This window comes from Tachyglossus aculeatus, chromosome 4 (assembly GCF_015852505.1).
Source record: "Tachyglossus aculeatus isolate mTacAcu1 chromosome 4, mTacAcu1.pri, whole genome shotgun sequence".
Classification (NCBI taxonomy): Eukaryota; Metazoa; Chordata; class Mammalia; order Monotremata; family Tachyglossidae; genus Tachyglossus; species Tachyglossus aculeatus.
Window position 1 is genome coordinate 21,515,629 of NC_052069.1, and position 24,221 is coordinate 21,539,849.

Sequence of the window (24,221 nt, forward strand, 5' to 3'; positions counted from 1 at the left end):
ATCAATTGGTGAGTGACAGGGCGGAGGAAAGAGATATGAGAGCAGAAAGCTGGCTTGGGAGGAACAAAGACAGAGGGGGTAACAGAAGAAAAGAGCAGATACATAGGGTGCAGTTAGCATGGGAAGGACTTGAAGTTGATTGTGAGGTGTTTTTGTTTGAAGCAAAGAGACAAGTGAAGTAATGGAGAGTTTTGAGGTGAGGAGAGTGATGCTTCAGGAGTACAGCAATGCTAAGTCATCAAAACGCATCTGATAAGAACCAACCAGAGATCACAGAATTACTTGTACTAAGAGGAATAATGCGTTGTCAGCAACTCGAGCTTCCCATGGAGCATACCAAAGGGATGCGGCAGAAATCTGCAGACTATTCTAATAATGAATAATAATTATGGCATTTAATAAACACTTAACAGGTGCCAAACCTATGATGAGTACTGAGTAGATACACAATAATTAGATCAGAATAATCCTTGTCTTACACAGAGCTCACAACCTTAGAAGAAGGTTGAACAGATATTGTGCCCCCATTTTACAGAGAAGCACAGAAAGATCAAATGACTTGTCCAAGCTTCCTCAGCAGGCCAGGGCAGATCTGAAACAGCTCTTCCTCTCTTCCCTAGGTGCGTAATCAATAGCCACTTGGCAGGTTGGGAACAAACAGGCTGCCATCAGACAAGGCTATTACATAATCAGGTAGTCAGCAATATTTACTGAAAACGTCCAGTGAGCGCTAAAGCAATAACTGGTTATACCTGTAATTTGATGTTACTATGCTGTAGACAATGCTCTAGTTCAGACGCAAAACAGAAATCTCAGCTACTTATCATCCATAGCTTCCACTAAAACTAAGACAGTAACCATGGTGACCTACCAAATTTCCACCACAGTTGAAATTTGCTTAATGTGAATCTCGCAAAATGTCAGCTTGGTACTCTCTTTGAATTTCCCTTGCCTTTAAATCCTTCTGAAATTTAAATTCTTCACAGTGGTCTAAAGTCTCATGCTGCACATCTGTTTCCCACATGCTACAGATCTCCTAACATTTAGTTTCCCTTGTCTCAGTGATAATAGCACATTGGCCTCATTTCAAAGATGTTTGGATTCTAGATAAATCTTCTGTCCAGTTGCACAGTTGGATTTTGTGGGGAAAAAAATTTGCTTTCAAACAGCAAAGAAAGATAATGAATGATCCGTTTTAATTAGGTCACGATTCAATTTCAAAACCGATTGTTGATCTGTCATGGCTTCAGAGAAACTGTGACACCATAATCTTAAGAACTGTAGTGGAAATGAATTCATTCAACAGCCATTCTTAATTTCGCAAAAATTAAATGATTTTCCTCTCCTCTCCTCAAAGTTTCTATTCTGTAATAATGGGCTCTCTCAACATCATAGTGAGCGAAATCACTACTGTTAGTTGTAATGAAAGGCAATCAGACTGGGGCCAATATTATGGGTTGTACTGATGCATAAATTATTCCACCCATTCTCAAATTGCATGGAAGCTGGAGAAGACTAAGGAAATTGCCTTGGGCTCACAGGAAAGAGGGAAGCTATTCCTTGTACTGGGTTACTGAGTCCATGTCTAGCATTATTTCCTGGTAATATATTTGGCACTTTAGGAGGAATAGCACCAAGTGGCACCCTAATGTTCCAAGGGGGAAGTATGTATCCCTCTTCCCCCCTACAAAAAAATTGTTTCGATTTTTATCTGGGAGTAAATGTGAAGCACAAAATAGAATTGGCCCCATTTTGTAGGACTGAAATATGGTGAGGTAGGTGAGGGGAGAAGAAGACTCTCCCACCTCCCTGAGAAAGCTTCTGAGAAAGACTCCCTAGCAGCCAGCTGCCGCACTCTCTTAATAATAATAATAATAATAATAGTAATGGTATATGTTAAGCGCTTACTATGTGCGAAACACTGTTCTAAGCGCTGGGGAGGTTACAAGGTGATCAGGTTGTCCCACGAGGGGCTCACAGTTTTATTCCCCATTTTACAGATGAGGTAACTGAGGCACAGAGAAGTTGTGACTTGCCTGAAGTCACCCAGCTGACAGTTGACGGTATCGGGATTTGAACCCATGAGCTCTGACTCCAAAGCCCGTGCTCTTTCCACTGAGCCATGCTGCTTCTCCAAGGTCCTGGGGAAACAGGGAGCCCATGGCAGCATGGGAAATGGGTCCTGTAGTTCTTGGTTTTATCTGATGTTTTTTGGACTTGATTTAATAACTGTAGTAGTTGCTAAACCCTGGGGTGTAAGCAGTACAAGCAGATCAGGTACAGTCCCTGTCCCATATGGGGCTGACAGTCTACACACGAGGGAACTGAAGCAAGGGAAGTGACTTGGCCAAGGTCATCCAGCAGGCAGTGGCAGAGTCAGAATTGGAATTTTGATCTCCTGGCTCCCAGGCCTGGACTTTTTCCACTAGGCCTCTAGGCTTCTGAAATTGTCTAAAAACTGATGGTGATTTCATGGTTATCATCATCATCAGTATGAGCAGGGCCCCCAACATGGGCAGAGAACCGTACTCGGAGTCTAGTAAGAGAAGGAGTAAGTGTCACATTCCCTGACCTCGAGCATTTAGTCTAAGGGGAGGGGAGGCCACGAGCCCTCTCAGAAACAGTTGTCCGTGTAGCACTCCCAAAATAGAAATGCTTGGTGACTTCAGCCGTCCTGCCCAGGGAAAAGTAAACTGTAAGCTCCTTGAAGGCAGGAATGTTGTCTGCCACTGTCCTCTTCCAAACGCTTAGTAAAGTGTCCTGAAGACGGTGAGCACACAATAAACACCATTAATTGAGTAGTGCAGTAAGCCATCCTCCCCAGGGAAGAGTAATGCAGTAAGCCCTGTAAATTCAGTCTTCTCTACTTCATGCCTAGTATTCTGCAGAGAAAATGATATCATTTGGTAGTGGAAAAACTCCACACAGAGAATCATAAGGAAAATTCACCTGTTCTGTCCAGTAGAGTTAGCACAAATATTAACAGAATGAGGCAGAGGCACTGGGTCTGCAGAAGAGAGCTGGGACAACCAACAGACAATTACTCTCCCCACCTTCAAAGCCTTACTGAAGGCATATCTCCTCCATGAGCCTTCCCTGGCTTAAGCCGTCTTTTCCTCTTCTCCCCCTCCCTTCTACGTCTCCCTGACTCGCTCCCTTTATTCATCCCCCCTCCCAGCCCCACAGTAGTTATATACATATCTGTAATTCATTTATTTATGTTAATGGCTGTCTCCCCCTCTAGACTGTGATCCAGTTGCAGGCAGGGGATGTGTCTGCTAATTTTGTTGTACTCTCCCAAGCGCTTAGTACAGTACTCTTCAAACAGTAAATGTTCAGTAAATACAATTGACTGACTGACTGGGCTCCCCTGGGGCCTCCGCTCACTTTAGAGGGGGCACTTATGTGAACACCCTACAATTCCCTGTTACCTGAGCACTAACTCCTCTAACTATTTCTGTTTTCTAGAGAACTAGTGTGGCCTAGAGGAAAAGGTGGGCGCCAGAGAACCTGAATTCTAATCCCAGATTTGCCCCTTGTCTGCTGTGCGGCCTTGGGCAAGCCACTTAACTTCTGTGTGCCTCAGTTTCCTCATTTGTAAAATAATAATAATGATGGCATTTGTTAAGCGCTTACTATGTGCAGAGCACTGTTCTAAGCACTGGGGGAGGAGACACACACAAGGTGATCAAGTTGTCCCACGGGGGGCTCACAGTCTTAATCCCCATTTTACAGATGAAGTAACTGAGGCTCAGAGAAGTTAAGTGACTTGCCCAAGGTCACACAGCAGACATGTGGCGGAGTTGGGATTCGAACCCATGACCTCTGACTCCAGAGCCCGGCTCTTTCCACTGAGCCACGCTGCATCTCTGGGGCCCAACACCTGCTCTCCCTCCTACTTAAATCGGGAAGCTCCTGTAGGATAGGAACTGTGTCTGGCATGACCAACTTGTATCTAGCCCAGCATTTAGGATAATGTGGGAACATAATGATTGCTTAACAAATACCATCATTGTTAACCTTCACTCTTAGTAATAATAATAATTATTATTATTATTATGGCATTTGGTAAGCACTTACTATGTTCCAGGCACTGTGTTTTTCCACATTATGCTCCAGTCTGTGAGGGCGTAAATACTTTGATCTTAGAAAATTAGGTTTCTGCAAATGGTATGTTTCAAATACAACAGGATGACAATGTGTTTGTGTCAAGAGCCCCTGTTCCATACCAACCAGGATCTTCCTGGAGCCTTGTTGACCCGTAGTAAAGTTAAACCACACCTCTAATCATCAAGATTACTGTGGAAAGTTTTTTTTAGTTAGCTTAACCAACGTGTAAGGGAGTGACACATACACACACTCACTCACTCCACTCCATCAAGGGTCCAATACTAGTCTGCTGGTCAAGGGAGCCCTTTCTGCCAGTGTTTCTTCTTTCTGTTTTCAAGTGCTGTTGCCTTCTGCTGCTTTCCAGTGCTGCTCTTCTGCTGCTTCAGCATGCCTCTCTTCATGCCCTCTCACCATTGAAAGCGATCACCTTTTATCTGCTTTAGGCGTAGCAGATGTGACTCTACATGCAGTCATTGATTAATCCAGGCCCGTTACTGGGTAGAAAAGGGAGAAAAAGCCAGTCTCCCTCCATGCTCCAATCCCAGAGGCTCGCAATCACATGCCTCAGCCTCTTATGGGAGGCTTTAATATTGAAATAACTTAGACACACATACAGGTATAGTGATCCTCTGTCCTTGGGTCTTTTTAAATGATAATACCAATAATAATTATGGTATTTGTTAAATGATTACTACGTGGCAAGCAGAGCACTATACCTAGTGCTTGGTAGAGTACGGTACAACAATGAGCAGACACATTCTTTACCCTCACCGAGTGCCTTTGTGAATCTCTTCTTTCCTGTTGTTCACGGGATCACGAACAGTCACTAATAAGGCAGCTCATTATTAGGTTAGGTTTCTGCATATGGTATGTTTCAAATGTCACAGGTTGACAATATGTTTATGGCTTTCAAGACAACACAAGGTTCAGATGTTGGGTGCACACACTGCTGTCCAGAATGAGGCCCCATATTTACCTTTTCAGCCACTCACTACTATCAGTGTCTACTTCTTCGAATACAAAAGAGCTTCTCTGACTTTGAGGAAAACTAATGTGACAAAGAAATTTATGAGCCTGAAGGACCACTTTATGTAAAATAATGATAGAAAGTCCCCCAAAGTTACCATTTTTTTCTCCTCATTATCCCAAAGTGGATGTTCCAGATCCTGAATTTCTTTACCCTCTCTCTTGTTCCTCTTTTATGTTTTGTTTACTGAGCTATAAAATATCATTACCAAATTTGCCACTCTTGCTACTGCCTGAGATTGGCATGGCTTCATTGCAAAATAGAGAGGTGATTTAAATAAGTGATTTGAATACAGAAGGCAGAAAAAAAATCCTGCATAAATAAATGAATTACAGATATATGCATAAGTGCTGTGGGGTTGAGGATGGGGCGAATTTCAAGTGTCTAAAGGTTGCAGTTTGACATACACAGTTGATGCAGAAGGGAGAGCAAGCTGGGAAAAAGAGGGCTTAATGGGTGAAGTATCTGTGGTCAAACCACTACAGAGCCCTAACCATATAGGACCATCTTCTTCTAAAATGTCACAGTCTGTGTGCTCTTATGGGAGGCTTTAATATTAAAATAACTTAGAGAGACATAAAAGTGTAGTGATCCTTTTTCCTTAGGTCTTTTTTAATGATAATGCGAATAATAGTTATGGTGTTTGTTAAATGATTACTCTGTGGCAAGCAGAGCACTATACTTAGTGCTTGGGAGAGTACAGTGCAACAATAAACAGATATATTTCCTGCCCACAATGAGCTTACAGTCTAGAGGGGGGAGACAGACATTAATATAAATAAATGAATTACAGATATGGACACTTATAAGGGCTGTGGGACTGGTGGGGGGGGGGGATGAACAAAGGGAGCAAATCAGGGCGAAACAGAAGGGAGTAGAAGAGGAAGAAGGATGCTTGAAACGGGATTATCAACTCACATTGTACTTTCCCACACTCTTAGTACAATGATCTGCATACACTAAGCACTCAGTAAATAGTTGATTGAAATTATCAATGTTTATAACAGATCCAGTTGTATACTATTACCATGATTTATTGATAATACGTTCATACTGAAGCTTGATTGGAAAGGGTTCTACTTGTAAATTTTAATTAACAGATTTTCTTAATTGAATTATACGCTATATTCTATATTTTAGTGCTGGTAGAAAATAGGTGTAGGAATGTTAGCATCTATTGCACCGCTGTGTTTTCCTAGAATATCGCCATAATTCTTTTTTTTTCCCTCAAACTTTTTAGGGGTACAAGAATTTCCAGAAAATATAAAGTGCTGTAAATGTTTAACAATTATCGAAGCCAGTGTCAATCCCATTTCCAAGTGAGTATTAATTGTTATATTTTTACTTACATTTTCTGTTGAAAAGACTAAACCTACTATCAGAAATGGGTGAATAGTAGTGAAGAGAAACATTGTTTAAAAGCATCTTGAGGTTCTATTAGAATCAAAGTAAAACAAAATGTTTCAAGTTGGTTTTTCACTTACTGAGATCTCAGGTCTGATTTGTGTGCCTATCTTGGGAAAGAGTTGATATATTTCTAACAAAAATTATTAGGTAATGCTGACTAAACTGCAACTTCCCCAATTTATAAAAAGTATGTGGAAATGGTTTGAGGTGACTACTGTTCTTTAGTCACCATGCTTTAAATGGAGAATCAGAAATGTTTACCCTGAAGCAGGCAACATTTTGGAATTTCAAACATGGAACCTGAAAAATAGTAGGTTTCCCAGATCTTTCATTCGTATTTCCGAATAAAGATGCAGCATGACCTAGTGGATAGAGCACAGGCTTGGAAGTCTAAAGGACTTGGTTCTAATCCAGCTCCGCCATTGCCAGCTAGGTGACCTTGGGCAAGTCACTTCATTTCTCTGTGCCTTAGTGACTTCCTCTGCCATATGGGGATTAATAATAATAATAATAAAGGCATTTATTAAGCACTGACTATATGCAAAGCACTGTTCTCAGCGCTGGTGAGGTTACAAGGTGATCAGGTTGTCCCATGTGGGGCTCACAGTCTTAATCCCCATTTTACAGATGAGGGAACTGAGGCCCAGAGAAGTGAAGTAACTTGCCCAAAGTCACGCAGCTAATAAGTGGTGGAGTCGGATTTGAACCCATGACCTCTGACTCCAAAGCCTGGGCTCTTTCAACTAAGCCACGCTGCTTCTCGATTAAGACTGTGAGTCCCATGTGGGACAAGATCTATGTCCAACCCCATTAGCTTGTATCTACCCCAGTGCTTAATACGTTGCCTGGCACATAGTAAGCACCTAATAAATTTGATTTTTTAAAAGTGTACTATAAAGTGTATTAAAAAGCCTATAATTCCAAGATCCTTTTGGAACCAAAAAGCAGTTGTTTTTGAGAAGTAGCCTGGCTTAGTGGAAAGAGCCCGGGCTTGGGAGTCAGAAGTTGTGGGTTCTAATCGCACCTCCACCACTTGTCTGCTGTGTGACCTTGGGCAAGTCACTTAACTTCTCTGTGCCTCAGTTACTTCACCTGTAAAATAGGGATTAAAAGTGTGAACCCCACGTGGGACAACCTGATTACCTTGTACTTACCCCAGCGCTTAGAACAGTGCTTGGCACATAGTAAGTGCTTCATTCATTCATTCAATCGAATTTTTTGAGTGCTTACTGTGTGCAGAGCACTGTACTAAGTGCTTGGGAAGTACGAGTTGGCAGCCTATAGTGACGGTCCCTACCCAGTAACGGGCTCACAGTCTAGAAGGGGGAGACAGACAACAAAACAAAGCATGTAGACAAGTGCTTAATAAATACCATCAATATTATCATTATTACCAAATGAAAGGTTCCTGATTAAAAAATCACTCCGAGACCATCAACCTGCATTTTCCACTCTGGAGTTGGGGGATAATTTAAGGCATTCATCAACTCTGTCCCCTCTATGCAGTCCCTTTTAGACTGTGAGCCCACTGTTGGGTAGGGACTGTCTCTATATGTTGCCAATTTGTACTTCCCAAGCGCTTAGTACAGTGCTCTGCACACAGTAAGCGCTCAATAAATACGATTGGTGATGATGATGATGATATGCATTTTCTCTCCCACTACAACCCAGCTTGCCTGACTTGCTCCTCTGCAGCCAACCTACTCCCTGGACCTTGTCCTAATCTTTCTTACCATTGACTATTTGCTCCTAACTCCCCTCCTGCCTGGAACTTCCTGCAGGTTCTCATCCGGCACTGCATTCCTCTTCCCATCTTCAAATCCCTTCTAAAATTACATCTTCCCCAGGAGGCTTTGTCTGATTAATCTCTCATCGCCTCCTCTATTCCCCATCCTCCTCCTGCCACTTCATCACTTCCACAGCACCAATGTATTTGAGTCTTCATCCGCTAAGCACTTGGATACTCATCTTTCACCCTCTCCCACTGGTAGGAAGAAGAATCATATTTATTGAGCACTTACTGTTACAGAGCACTATACTAAGCGCTTGGGAAAGTGCAGTTCGGCAACAGAGACAATCCCTACTCAAAAACGGGCTCACAGTCTAGAAACAATAAACAGGCATTCATTCATTCAGTCATATTTATTGAGTGCTTACTGCGTGCCGAGCACTTGGACGGTACAATTCACCAATAGAGACAATACCTGCCCACAGTGGGTTTACAGTGTAGAAGGGGGGAGTCAGGCATCAAAACAAGTAAATAGATATATACACATCAAAACAAGTAAACAGGCATTAATATAAATAAATAGAATTATAGTTATAATTGTAATGATAATTGTGGTATTTGTTAAGTTCTTACTATGTGCCAAGCTCTGTTCGAAGCACTAGGGTAGATACCGGGTAATGAGGTTGTCCTACTTGGGACTCACAGTCTTAATCCCCATTTTACTGATGAGGTAACTGAGGCCCAGAGAGGTTAAGTGACTTGCCCAAAGTCACACAGCAGACAAGTGGTGGAGGTAGGATTAGAACCCATGTCCTCTGACGCCCAAGCCCATTCTCTTGCCACTAAGCCACACTGCTTCTCTAGGTACATATATATGTGTGTATATATACACATTTTTGTCTATATATGTATATAGACATATATATAGATATATATGTATAGACATAAATGTAAATGTATATATTTACATATATACACAAGTGCTGTGGGGCGGTGGGGGTGTACAGCAAAGGGAGCGAGTCAGGGTGATGGGGAGGGGAGGGGGAGCTGAGGAAAAGGGGGGCTTAGTCTGGCAAGACCTCTTGGAAGAGGTGTGCCTTCAGTAGAGCTTTGAATTGGGGAAGTGTGGTTGTTTGGCAAATGTGAGGAGGGAGGGCATTCCAGGCCAGAGGTAGGATGTGGACCAGGGGCCGATGGTGAGATAGACGACAACGAGGCATAGTGAGGAGGTTAGCACCAGAGGAGCAGAGTGTGTGGGCTGGGATGTAAAAGGAGAGAAGGGAAGTGAGGTAGGAGGGGGCAAAGTGGTGGAGACCTTTGAAACCAATAGAGAGGAGTTTTTGCTTGATACTGAGGTTGATAGGCAATCACTGGAGATTTTTGAGAGGGCTGTGACGTGCAGAATGTTTCTGTAGAAAGATAATCTGGACAGCAGAGTGAAGTATAGACTGAAGTGGGGAGAGACAGGAGGTTGGGAGATCAGAAAGGAGGCTGAAGCAGTAATCCAGTCAGGATGTGATAACAGATTGTACCAACAAGGTAGCGGTTTGGATGGAGAGGAAAGGGCAGATCTTGGCGATGGTGTGAAGGTGAGACTGGCAGGTTTTTGTGACGGATTGGATGTGTGGGGTAAATGAGAGAGCAGAGTCAAGGAAGACACCAAGGCTGCCGCCTTGTGAGACGGGAAGGAAGGTAGTGCCTTCCACAATGATGGGAAAGTCAGGGAGAGGACAGAGTTTGAGAGGAAAGATAAGGAGTTCAGTCTTGGACATGTTGAATTTTAGATGGCGGGCAGACATCCAGATGGAGATGTCCTGAAGGCAGGAGGAGATACGAGCCTGGAAGGAGGGAGAGAGAACAGGGGAGGAGAAGTAGATTTGGGTGTCATCTGTGTAGAGATGATAGTCGAAGCCGTGGGAGCAATGAGTTCACCAAGGGAGTGAGTGTAGATGGAGAATAGAAGGGGACCAAGAACTGACCCTTGAGGAACCCCGACAGTTAGGAGATGAGAGGGGGAGGAGAAGCCCGTGAGGGAGCCTGAGAATGAGTGTCCAGAAAGATAGGAGGAGAACCAGGAGAGGACGGAGTCCGTGAAACCAAGGTTAAATAACATATTTAAAAGAAGAGGATGGTCGACATTGTCAAAGGCAGCTGAGAGGTCGAGAAGGATTAGGATAGAGTAGGAGCCATTGGATTTGGCAAGGAAGTCATTGGTGACCTTCGAGAGGGCAGTTTCAGTGGAGTGAAGGGGACAGAAGCCAGATTGGAGGGGGTCTAGGAGAGAGTCAGAGGAGAGGAATTCGAGGCAGCAAGTGTAGATGACTTGCTCCAAGAGTTTGGAAACGAAGGGTAGGAGGGAGATGGGGCAATAACTGGAGGGGGCTATGGGGTCAAGGAAGAGTATTTTTTAGGATGAGGGAGTAACGGGCATGTTTGAAGGCAGAGGGAAAGAAGCCATTGGAGAGTGAATGGTTGAAGATGGCAGTTCAGGAGGGGAGGAGGGAAGGGGCGAGAGTTTTTATAAGGTGGGAGGGAATGGGGTCTGAAGCGCATGTGGGAGAGGTGACCCTTGAGAGGAGGGAGGGGATCTTCTCTGAAGATACTGCTGGAAAAGTAGAAGAGGGGGTTGAGAGGAGGGGGAAGGGTGATTTTTGGGACCTCAGACCTGATTATGTTAATTTTCCTAATGAAGCAGTTGGCCAGATGGTTGGGGGTGAGGGATGGGGGAGGGGGAGGGACAGAGGGCCTGGAGAAGGAGTTAAATGTCTGGAGCAACTGACAAGGGTGATGGGCATAGGTGTCAATAAGGGAAGAGAAATAGTTTTATCGGGCAGAGGAGAGGGCAGAGATAAGGCAAGAAAGGACAAACGTAAAATGGACAAGGTTGGCCCAGTGTTTAGATTTCCACCAGCAGCATTCAGAGGCTCGAGCATAAGAGCGTAGGAGGCGGACAATGGAGGTGTTCCAGGGCTGTGGTTTAGTGGTGCGAGAGCGACGAAAGGAGAGGGGACTGAGAGGTGAGGTGATTAAAAAATCATCATCTGGAGCCTTAGTTTTGCCTCAAGCCTGTGAATGCAGTTTTGTGGCAACACATATTGGGGACATCTGTACCTCTACCACAAGATGCTCTACAACCTCTAGTGATATGCAGTTAGGAGAGAAAGAAATGGCACCTTCACCATGTCCTCTCAATATGTCTGATTCCAGCACTATCTCTTTCCATTGATTTAGAAAACTACGTTTACTTAATTTTTTGTATGAGTCTGTCAGTTGTAGAGAAAAATGTGGCAAATTATAATTCTGGTTGATTTTAACCTTAATAGATGTGTTATGATCTAGTAAAATTTGTCTCTTCAGAGAAGCAGCATGGCTCAATGGAAAGAGCCCGGGCTTTGGAGTCAGAGGTCATGGGTTCAAATTCTGGCTCCACCGTCAGCTGGGTGACTTTAGGCAAGTCATTTCATTTCTCCGGGCCTCAGTTCCCTCATCTGTAAAATGGTGATGAATCCTGTGAGCCCCACCACGGGACAACCTGATTACCTTGTACCCCCCCACCCCCCGAGCTTAGAACAGTGCTTTGCACATAGTAAGCACTTAATAAATGCCATCATCATTATTATTATTATTGAATTGCCTTTGACCAAAGAAGTGTGCTTTAGGTCCACTGTAGAATGGAAGGCTTTTGGCACAGTTTTTCATATTTGCACAGGCAAAGGAAAATAAAGGTCAACAGAGCAGAAGCCTTGAGATTCAATAACAATGTTCCTGCTGTGAGCAGCTGAATCCAGAGTTGATACTGTCCATATGAGCACTGCAGCATCTTCAATTTACTTGACCAGCATAAGATGCTGTTGGTATTTCAAGTGGTGGATCAATCGTTGGTATTTGTTGAGTGTTTACTGTGTGCAGAGCACTGTACTGTTTTTTTATGGTATTTTATTGTGTGTCAAACACTGACCTAAACACTGGGTAGTTACAAGTTAATTATGTAAGACACAGGTAGTTACAAGTTAACTATGTGAGACACAATTCCTCTCCTACATGGGGCTCACAGTCTAAGTAGAAGGGAGAACAGGTATTTAATCTCCATTTTACAGTTGAGGAAACTGAACCACAGAGAAGTTGAGTGACTTCCCCAAGGTCACACAGCAAGCAGAGTCAGAAGTAGAACCCAGATCCTCTGACTTCCAGGCTGGTACTCTAATCCAGTAGGCCATTCCGCTTCTTGAGGCCACATTGCTGCTTGTTTGGTAGAGTACAGTACAACATAGTGGTAGAAACGCTCCCTGCCCACAATGAGCTTACAGTCTAGAGACCAATCAATCAATCAGTCATATTTATTGAACGTTTACTGTGTGCAGAGCACTGTACTAAGCACTTGGGAAGTACAAGTTGGCAACATATAGAGACAGTCCCTATCCAGCAGTGGGCTCACAGTCGAGAAGGGGGAGACCGAGAACAAAACCAAACATATTAACAAAATAAAATAAATAGAATAGATATGTACAAGTAAAATAAATAAATAAATAGAGTAATAAATATGTACAAACACATATACATATATACAGGTGCTGTGGGGAAGGGAAGGAGGTAAGACGGGGGGAAGGAGGGGGGGGCAAGGGGGAGAGGAAGGAGGGGGCTCAGTCTGGGAAGGCCTCCTGGAGGAGGTGAGCTCTCAGTAGGGCCTTGAAGGGAGGAAAAGAGCTAGCTTGGCGGATGGGCAGAGGGAGGACATTCCAGGCCGGGGGGAGGACATGGGCCGGGGGTCGACGGCGGGACAGGCGAGAGCGAGGCACGGTGAGGCAGAGGAGCGGAGGGAGCGGGCTGGGCTGGAGAAGGAGAGAAGGGAGGTGAGGTAGGAGGGGGCGAGATGATGGACAGCCTTGAAGCCCAGGGTGAGGAGTTTGCAGAGCACCGATTGCAATGAGTGAGCAGCCATTTCCAAGGGCTGAAAGACCATGGATGACTCCGGCTGCAAGATAAAATCATGAAAAAGAAAACCCTTTGTAAGATTTGATTATTATACAGGGTAATCCCTGTAAGCACTTGATAATTACTCAACCCTTAGCACCACAGCACTTATGTAGAAGAGAAGCAGCGTGGCTCAGCAGAAAGAGCACGGGCTTTGGAGTCAGAGGTTGTGGGTTCAAATCCTGGCTCCACCAATTGTCAGCTGTGTGACTTTGGGCAAGTCACTTAACTTCTCTGGGCCTCAGTTACCTCATCTGTAAAATGGGGATTAAGACTGTGAGCCCCCCACAAGGCAACCTGATCACCTCGTAACCTACCCAGTGCTTAGAACAGTGCTTTACACATAGTAAGCGCTTAATATATGCCATTGTTGTTGTTGTTATTATTATTATTATTATCACAGTCTTCTAGACTGTGAGCCCGCTGTTGGGTAGGGACCATCTCTGTATGTTGCAAACTTGTACTTCCCAAGTGCTTAGTACAGTGCTCTGCACACAGTAAGCACTCAATAAATACGATTGAATGAATGAATGAATGTGCATATCCATAATTTATTTCTATTAATATCTGTCTCCCGCTCTAGACTGTAAGCTCACTGTGGGCAGCAAATGTGTTTACCAACACTGTTGTACTGTATTTTTACAACTGCTTAGGACAGCGCCCTGCCAACAGAAAACAATAAATACCTTGATTGATTGATACATGTACTATCAGTTTTAAACACAGGTATTAAAAATGTGTCAAGTACAAATGCATTTAGAAATTTTATGTTTGGCAGGACATTTTTAAGAGAAGACAACGAGCACATAGGCACACTTATGGTTTTCAGGCATATATTACCATAAATTTTTTAAAATGCTATTCTCTGTCCATTTTTTTTCTGGTGCCAAGAAACAAACAAGACCAATTTCATCTTGCAAAAATTAGTCAACATGCGTTTATTGAACAGTCTCAAGGGTGGTGAAATATATGGGGACCAAAATGCCTTTTTTCTAGTAGCTTTTGAAGTGTAGTTTAAAATTAGAGTTAAAATAAATTTAAAGTGAGAAAATAGGAGCAAAATAATCTTATTTTGCTCCATCTCACCCAATGATATAAAATTAGCTTCACCGATTCAACGTGATGCAGCTAATGTTGAAGAGAAAAATGTCAGCCTTCATCCAATAGAGTCAAACTCCATGCGGGCTATGAGTTTTAGAATAACGGTGTGATGTTCAAGTTTCTATCCTTCATTTAGTTTTGTGAACATTGAACATTTTAACTTTGAAATGAACTAGGAAGAAAGGCAAAGCCATGACAGTGAAAAAATATTTGACAGCTTAACAAGTGGTATTCCTTATCGCCTTTTTTAAATTAGCCGACAAAAGCTAGCTATTTGATTCTCAGGCAACATAATAATTGAGCTATTTAAAGAATATTTACTTAGTCATGAGTATTATGTAACTAGTGTCTTCCATTATGTAAACTGCAACTGGTTCTTCCATTTAAGAGTCTTTACAGGACTCACCGTTGTTTCTTTTTTATCGATTAATTCAAGGATCAAATAGAGGTAGTTATGAATCGGGTTGAATTTTGTTTATTTTAATATCTAAAAACTCATACGATAGGAATCTTCACTTTGACTTAAGGGTCTAATGGTTGAAAGTTATTTAGCCTGATTCCCTCTTTCACCTCCAAGAATATGTAAACACTATGTTGCCTTGTACATGGAGGGGAGAAATCCCTCTCTCCAAAGCCATCCTTAGACCATGCTCCTGGCCCTTTTCTTTCTCCATCTAATCATAATAATAGTATAATAATAGTAGTATTTGTTAAGGGTTAACTGTGTGTCAGGTGCTGTACTAAGCACTGGTGTGTACCTGCTATATAAGGAGATTGGACACAGACCCTGTCCTATATGAGGCCAAGGGTCTAAAAGGGAGGGAGAGCAGGAATTTATGCCCATTATTAATGATGAGGAAACTAAGGCACAGGAAAGTCATGACTTTATTCATTAATAATAATAATAATAATAATGGCATTTATTAAGCGCTTACTATGTGCAAAGCACTGTTCTAAGTGCTGGGGAGGTTACAAGGTGACCAGGTTGTCCCACGGGGGGCTCACAGTCTTAATCCCCATTTTACAGATGAGGTAACTGAGGCACAGAGAAGTTAAGTGACTTGCCCAAAGTCACACAGCTGACAGTTGGTGGAGCCGGGATTTGAACCCCTGACCACTGACTCCAAAGCCCGTGCTCTTTCCACTGAGCCACGCTGATTCAATTGTGTTTATTGAGTGCTTTCTGAATGCAAAGCACTGTACTAAGCACTTGGAAAAGTATAATAAAACAATAAACAGTGACATTCCCTGCCTTTATGTACACTTGGGTGCGAACACAGGCATGAGAGAACAGTTTTCTCTCCTTTCCCCTCCAGCCCTACTGTTTCTCCCTTTTCCACCTCCAGGGCTTCTCCCTTTCTGTTATTTTTCTTCATGTTGGCATGAAAAGGAGCAGGCCTCCTGCATATCGCTCCCTCACTCACAAGAGACCCTACTGAGAGCTCACCTCCTCCAGGAGGCCTTCCCAGACTGAGCCCCTTCCTTCCTCTCCCCCTTGTCCCCCTCTCCATCCCCCCCATCTTACCTCCTTCCCTTCCCCACAGCACCTGTATATATGTATATATGTTTGTACATATTTATTACTCTATTTGTTTATTTATTTTACTTGTACATATCTATTCTATTTATTTTATTTTGTTAGTATGTTTGGTTTTGTTCTCTGTCTCCCCCTTTTAGACTGTGAGCCCACTGTTGGGTATGGACTGTCTCTATATGTTGCCAATTTGTACTTCCCAAGCGCTTTGTACAGTGCTCTGCACATAGTAAGCGCTCAATAAATACGATTGATGATGATGATGAAGAGACCAATTGTCCCCCTCCAACCATGCAGCTCAAGAGAGAAATTGTCCTACCCCACCCCACTAGGACATTCCATCAGACCCTGCTCTCCACCCACCCTCAGAAAGGGAGACCAGACACCAGCCGCAGCCGTGTGGCCTTAAAATATTAGGGTCCCTCAGGATCCTCCAGAACCCAGGACCTCCTCCCCCACCCCCTTCTTCTGTGACCACTGTGTGTATTGGTCTCTGGGCAGCAAGGAGCCTGAAACTCTATAATTCTAATCAATCAATCAATTATTAAATTAATCCATAGCATTTATTGGGCACCTAAGGTGTACAGATATGGTATTCAGTCCTCTCAGTGTTACCACCACATACCACTCAAATTTTGGCCACATCTGGGTGTGTTTATGCAACTCCTAGTTCTTTCTTTAGGGGAAGTAGAAGTGAGGAGGGGAGAAAATTGAGTTACTGGATACCCCACAACTCTCCTAAATTACACTTGGTGGCTCAGTGGAAAGAGCCTGGGCTTTGGAGTCAGAGGTCATGGTTTCTAATCCCGGCTCCACCACTTGTCAGCTGTGTGACTTTGGGCAAGTCACTTAACTTCTCTGGGCCTCAGTTACCTCATCTGTAAAATGGGGATTAACAATGTGAGCCCCACGAGGGACAACCTGATCACCTTGTATCCCCCCGGTGCTTAGAACAGTGCTTTGCACATAGTAAGCACTTAACAAATGCCATCATCGTCATCATCACTACTAATTGATTGATTTGTTTTTCCTCTTTTAACTGCAGGTCAGTTCTCAGAAAACACATTTTTTAAAAAACTATTTAATCAATTTGGGGATTATCTGGATTTTGCTCGTGTTACAGATCCATTCATCATGCCTATCATCTTGACTGGATCTGGAGTGCTGGGCTGGTTACAGTTTCAGCCAAATATATTTTGAGCTCAAAGCTCCTGGAGAGTTTCACTTATTTGATTCTCTTTTAAGGGAAGGTTTTTAAAGTCATGACTGTTTGCTGGTCCTCAGGAGAACCATAAGCCATGGAATTGCTAGACTGAGTTGAGGAAAGTGCTGAACAGGCTTATTGAGTGTTTTTTTGTTTGTTTGTTTTTTAATTCATGTGAGAAGCAGGTTCTACTACTGTTTCTCTTACCTGCTAAATTTTGAATTTCTGGCTAGGAAGAAGCTCACTATCAGCAACACTTAACTACCTTTGTTAGATTTGCTTACCCTTGGCCAAATCCCTTTGTCTTTGGACCATTAGCACCTTGGCATCCTCTGTTGACTGACAGAATCAATCAATGAATTAATCGATCAGTGGTTATTTTTAAGTGCTTAGAGACAGATGGAATCAGAAGTCTCTGGAAACAGGCAGAGTATTTTTCCTCTGCAGGCTGTCGTGGGAAGGTTTCAAAAACCTATTCCTCTAGAAAGAATGCCTTTGTACTTCGGAGCAAGCCAGCATGTTCGTCAATCGATTGATGGTATTTATTTAGTGCCAGTTCATTCATTCATTCATTCAATCGTATTTATTGAGCGCTTACTGTGTGCAGAGCACTGTACTAAGCGCTTGGGAAGTACAAGTTGGTAACATATAGAGACGGTCTCTACCCAACAACGGGCTCACAGTCTAGAAGGGAGAGACAGACAACAAAACAAAACATGTGTCAAGTCATGAGAATAAATAGAAGTAAAGCTAGATGCACAGCATTGACAAAATAAATAGAATAGTAAATATGTACAAGTAAAATAGAGTAATAAATCTGTACAAACATATATACAGTTGGTGTGGGGAGGGGAAGGAGGTAGGGTGGGGGGGATGGGGATGGGGAGAGGAAAAATGGGGCTCAGTCTGGGAAGGCCTCCTGGAGGAGGTGAGCTCTTAGTAGGGCTTTGAAGGGAGGAAGAGAGCTAGTTTGGCAGATGTGCGGAGGGAGGGCATTCAGGCCAGGGCGGGGACGTGGGCCGGGGGTCGACGGCGGGACAGGCGAGAGGGAGGCCCGATGAGGAGGTTCACGGCAGAGGAGCAGAGGGAGTGGGCTGGGCTGGAGAAGGAGAGAAGGGAGGTGAGGTAGGAGGGGGCGAGGTGTTGGAGAGCCTTGAAGCCGAGAATGAGGAGTTTTTGCTTGATGCGTAGGTTGACTGGTAGCCACTGGAGATTTTTGAGGAGGGGAGTAACATGCCCAGAGCGTTTCTGCCCAAAGATGATCCGGGCAGCAGTGTGAAGTATAGACTGAAGTGGGGAGAGACAGGAGGATGGGAGTGGAGTACTGTACTGAGCTTTTGGGAAAGTACAACAGAGTTGGTAGACATGTTCCCTGCCCACAAGGAGCTTACAGTCTAGAGGTGGAGACAGAAAAATATATGTATGTAAGTGCTGAGGGGCTGAGGGTGGGGTAAATATTAAGTGCTTAAAGGGTAGAGATCCAAGTGCAGTGAATAGATGATGCAGAAATGAATGGGAGTTAGGGAAATGAAGGCTCAGTCAGGGAGGGCCTCTTGAAGGAGATGTGATTTCAGTAAGACTTTGAAGGTCAGGAGAGTGGTGGTCTGTCTTATGTGAAGGGAGAGGGAGGCCAAGTCCAGTGGGAGAACGTGGGTAAGGGGTCAGCAGCTAGATAGACAAGATCGAGGTAAAGTGAGTAGGTTGGCTTTAAAGGAACAAAGAGTGTAGACTAAGTTGTAGTGGGAAATCACCAGGGTAAGATAGGAGGGAGTGAGCTGATTGAATGCTTTGAAGGTAAGGAGTTTCTCTTTTTCGCAGAGGTGGGTGGGCAACCACTGGAGGTTCTTGAGGAATGAGGAGATATGGACTGAACTTTTTTTAGAAAGATGATATGGACAGCAAAGTAAAATATGGACTGGAGTGGGGAGAGGCAGAATGCAAGGCAGTCAGCAAGAATGCTGGTCCTGTAGTCAAGGTTGGATAGGAAAAGTGCTTGAAACAGCGTAGTAGCAGTTTGAAAGTTTGTACTTTCCAAGCGCTTAGTAGAGTGCTCTGCACACAGCGCCCAATAAATATGATTGAATGAATGAATGACAGAATTTGGTGACAGAGTGAATCTGTAGGTTTAATGAGAGAAATGGGTCACAGAAAATACTGAAGTTAAGGGCTTTTGAGATGTGGTTGCAGGGGAAGATAGTGGTGTTATCTACAGTGATGGGACAGGGCGAGGCCAGGGTTTGAGTAGGAAGGTGAGAGTTCTGTTTGCTATATGTTAAATTTGAGGTGTCAGTGGGAGGTCAAAGTAAAGATGTCCTGAAGGCAGGAGGAAATGCAAAACTGCAGAGAAGGAGAGAGATCAGGGCTGGAAATCTAGATTTCAGAATCATCTGCATAGAGATGGAAGTGAACCCATGGGGGCAAATGAGTTCTCCAAGCGATTGGGTATAAATGGAGAATAGAAGGGGACCCAGAACTGAGCCTTCTAGGAATCCCAAAGTTAGAGGGGGTAGGAGTCCGAGGGGAAGCCCATGAAAGAGACTGAGAAGAAGTGACCAGAGAGACAGGAGAACCAGAAGAAGACAGAGTCCAAAGGGGAAGTCATTGGTGGGACCAATTGACTAAAACTCCTTCTTTATTCATTCATTGTCGTATTTGTTGAGCATTTACTGTGTGCAAAGCACTGTACTAAGTGCTTGGAAAGTACAATTTGGCAACAAATAGCGATAATCCCCACCCAACAACAGGCTCACGTGTAGACGGGGGGAGACAGACAACAAAACAAAACAAGTTGACAGGCATCAATAGCATCACTACAAATAAATAGAATTATAGCCATATATACATCGTTAATAAAATAAATAGAATAATAAATATGTACAGATAGACACAAGTGGTGTGGGGCGGGGAGGGGAGCAGAGGCAGAGGAATTCCTGCATCTTCTCCGTGGCAGAGTCTTCCTTCTACAATGAGTTTCTTTCCTCTAGACTTTAAGCTCGTCATGGGCAGGGAACATGACCGCTAATTCTGTTGTATTTTACTCTCCTACTCCCTTAGTACAGTGCTCCACACTTGGTAAGTGTTCAAAAAATGCCATTGATGGATAGATTGATTGATTGATTCATCACAGAATCCCATACCCAGAAGGGACTTTGAAAGCTTCTTTGACCTTGTTTGAGGAAGCTGGGGCCACCTTATCCAGAACAGGTGAAGGTGTATTCTTATTTAATTTGTGGGAATGGAGACTCTACAGCCTGCCTGCCCAGTGTTCTACCACCCTGACAGCAAGAATTGTTTTTGTTAGGGTCTCCTCATACTGTCTTGGACAAAGGAATCACCATTCTCATCCTAAAGGACACTTAAATTTGGGCTTGACTATTTATCATTCCCCCTGCACTCCCCAGCCATAATTCTCCTCCAAAGACTGTGATCCATATTTCTTTAACCTTTTCTCACAGGAGACCTTTCTTTAACTATTCTCATTAACCTATTTACTCCCTCACTCTCTCACTCATTTTCTATTTCTTTTGTCTTCTTGGCTCTTCTCACCCTTTCTATCCTATTTCTTTGCATTTATATCAATCATTGGTATTTATTGAGCACTTATCATGGTCAAAAAATTCTACAGAGTACTTGGAAGAGTACAATACAATAGAGTTAAGTAAATATGAGTACATACGAGTAAATGTGCCTACGAATATAACGGAGTTCAGTCAGGTGTATTTATTGAGTTGACGTGTTAAGCGACTCATTCTCTCATTCAATCCGCATATTCAAATTGTCACAAAATCCTGTCAGTACTACCTTCACAACATCACTAAAATCCATCCTTTCCTCTCCATCCAAACTGCTACTGTGATGTTTCAAGCACTTTTCCTATCTGGCCATAACTGCTGGACCAGCTTCCTTGCTGACCTCCCTGCATTCTGTCTCTCCCCACTCCAGTCCATACTCTCCGTTTTTTTGTAATAATAATAATAATAATAATAATGGCATTTATTAAGCACTTACTACGTGCAAAGCACTGTTCTAAGCGCTGGGGAGATTACAAGGTGATCAGGTTGTCCCACGGGGGACTCACAGTCTTAATCCCCATTTTTACAGATGAGGTAACTGAGGCACAGAGAAGTTAAGTGACTTGCCCAAAGTCACACAGCTGACAACCGGCAGATCTGGGATTTGAACCCATGACCTCTGGCTCCAAAGCCTGTGCTCTTTCCACTGAGCCACGCTGCTTCTCATAAGGATTATAGGATTTGTTAGGCACTTACTTTGTGCCCGGCACGGTTCTATGTTCTAGGGTAGATATAAAGTAATCAGGTTGGACGTAGTCCATTTCCCACATGAGGCTCACAGACTTAATCCCCGTTTTACAAATGAGGTAATTGAGGTCCAGACAAGTTAAGTGACTTTCCCAGAGTCACACAGCAGACAAGTAGTGGAGCTGGGATAAGAACCCAGGTCCTACTGACTCTCAGGCCCATTCTCTATCCACTTCTCCATGCTGCTTCTCTACTTTGCTACCCACATCATTATTCTAAAAAAAACTTTCAGTCCGCATCTTTCCGTTCCTCAAGATCCTCCAGTGGTTGCCCATCCACCTCTGCATCAAATTCAAGGAGCTACGGGCTTGGGAGTCAGAGGTCATGGGTTCAAATCCCGGCTCTGCTTATTGCCAGCTGCATGACTTTGTCACTTCACTTCTCTGGGCCTCAGTTCCCTCATCTGTAAAATGGGGATTAACACTGTGAGCCCCACGTGGGACAACCTGATCACCTTGTAACCTCCCCAGCGCTTAGAACGGTGCTTTGCACACAGTAAGTGCTTAATGAATGCTTTTTTTTAACTCCCTAATCTCTCTTCTTCAGTAAGCCCTTGTAGACTGTAAGCTTATTGTCAGCAAGGAACATGTCTACCAACTCTATGTTGTACTCTCCCAAGTGCTTAAGTGCTCTGCACACAGTAAGCGTTCAATAAATATGAGTGATTGATTGATTCAGTATAACCTAGAAGGAGTATTGAAAATGCTGATTTGTTTACCTAAATCTGCATTTTCATCACCTCCAGGGTCTCTGTTGCCTCCCAAGTACACACACAAAAATGCACCTTGCTGTTGGGTAGGGACCATCTCTATATGTTGCCAACTTGTACTTCCCAAGCGCTTAGTACAGTGCTCTGCACACAGTAAGCGCTCAGTAAATACTATTGAATGAATGAATGAATATGATTTCAAGACTTTCCATAAATTGCCCCCTCCTAAAGCTCAGATGATACTGTTTGTTCTTAATTAGTGAAGTTGGGTGGATACATGTTCATCAGGTTGGACACAATCCCTGTCCCACATGGAGCTCACAGTCCATCTAGGAGGAAGTAAAATTGAATCCCCATTTTACACATGAGGAAATTGAGGCACAGATTATGTAAGTGACTTGCCCAAGATCAAATGGCAGGCAGGGCTGGGATTAGAACCCAGGTCCTCTGACTCATAGACCCATACTCTGTTTATTGGCCACACTTCTTCCCACTTTGTATATAACCATCTTGTCAGGTAATTGTAACTGAATTCATTTTTTACCAATTTATGGCTTAACTTCCTTGATATTTAGTTTCTTATTCATTTCCCTATGTTGTACTAGAGCAAGGGCTGTACATAGCGCTTTACTTCTATAAACATAATAAGCACCTAGTACATATAGTGCTATGTGAATTTAGGGTGTTCAAATCAGCAAATTCAGTTGCTGTTGATGATATGAAAGGAAATTTAGAGTTCATAATATACAAGGTTTCCTAATCAAAATTTCTGAACAAATTTGAAAATATTCACATGGAAGCAGTGGTAGCATCTAGAATTACCCAGACAAATGTTTAAGCATTCTGAATACTCACTGAGGCCATCCCTACACCAACAGCTCATTACAGTGCTATCATTCAATTGGAGAAATTTATTGAGGGCGTGCTGTGTTCAGTGCTCTGCACCACACTAGAGGAGTTAGACATGATCCCTGTTCTCAAGGAATTTATAATCTAGAGATTACAATCAATCCAATGTTGCAGGGGATCTAATTTCTGTGATCCTTCCCTTCCATAACTTGACGATCATCAATCAATCAATGGTCTTTTTTATTGAGTGCACTAAGCACTTACTCAACGAAGTACTTAACCTGACTAAAAATATCTTTCACTAGGGACCATTTGAGCCAAAAAACGGGATGAATGCCACATATTAGAAGAAACCATCGTTAACTGTTTTCTTGACCCTGTCAGGAATCATACAACTATGTAGGTGGAAGAGATGATATCATAATATTGGATTTTTCCATCTGTGATACTGATGGCGAGTCGCACTTCTAGATTGTGGGGTTAATAGGGGCTAAGTTTCATTTGAGTGTGGGTTCTCCAAGAGCTTAATAGAGTGCATAGAATTCAGCAGGCTCCCAATAAAGACCTTTTTTATTATTACTATTAGTGAGGAAGTAGGTGGGAGGTGTTTGCAAAGGGCTGGCAGATTTTGAAGAGCTAATAAATTCCAGAGACCCAGTCTGGGGTTTTTTGAAGGTTCTCGCACCTGGGATAAAACCAGGATGAGAAAGTTTTCGCCTTTACAGCTGGAAACTTCTGGTGGCAGTAGCCAACCTTGTCCAAAATGCAGTTCGTACCTACTACAGTATCAGTCAATCAGCCGTATTTAATGAGTGCTTACCGTGGGCACAGTACTGTGCTAAGTGCTTGGGAGAGTAGATTATAACACTTTAACAAACACATTTCATGCCACAACATGCTTACAGGGTCTAAGGGTAAGAAGTTTTAAAACCCCAGTAGTATTTAAGGAACGAGATCATCACAAATGATCATAACAGAGAGATTCCTATCATCACTTGTGTGTGAGCCAGTACTCTGGTATTTGAACACTAGCAAAGGAAAAAGACTGGCAAAGTCACAGCACCTCAAGAAAATATCACTACCTTCCTGTCTATCAGTCAATCAATCAATCAATGAGTCATATTTATTGAGCATTTACTGGGTGCAGAGCACTGTACTAAGCACTTGGGAGAGTACAATAAAAGAGAGTTGGCAGACATGCTCCCTGCTCACAACGAACTTACAGTCTAGAGGAGGAGATATACATGAATATAAATATGGA

The 24,221-nt window shown here is 43.2% G+C and overlaps 1 protein-coding gene across 2 annotated transcripts in view; it reads left to right on the forward strand.

Annotated features, from left to right (window-relative positions):
• Window positions 1-24,221, forward strand: part of LRRC7 (leucine rich repeat containing 7) — a 439,503-nt gene that overhangs the window by 105,604 nt on the left and 309,678 nt on the right. For both annotated transcript variants that reach the window (XM_038744743.1, XM_038744744.1), the window contains exon 4: window positions 6,378-6,456. In XM_038744743.1, the coding sequence (XP_038600671.1) occupies window positions 6,378-6,456 (79 nt within the window). The remainder of the gene's footprint in view (window positions 1-6,377; window positions 6,457-24,221) is intronic.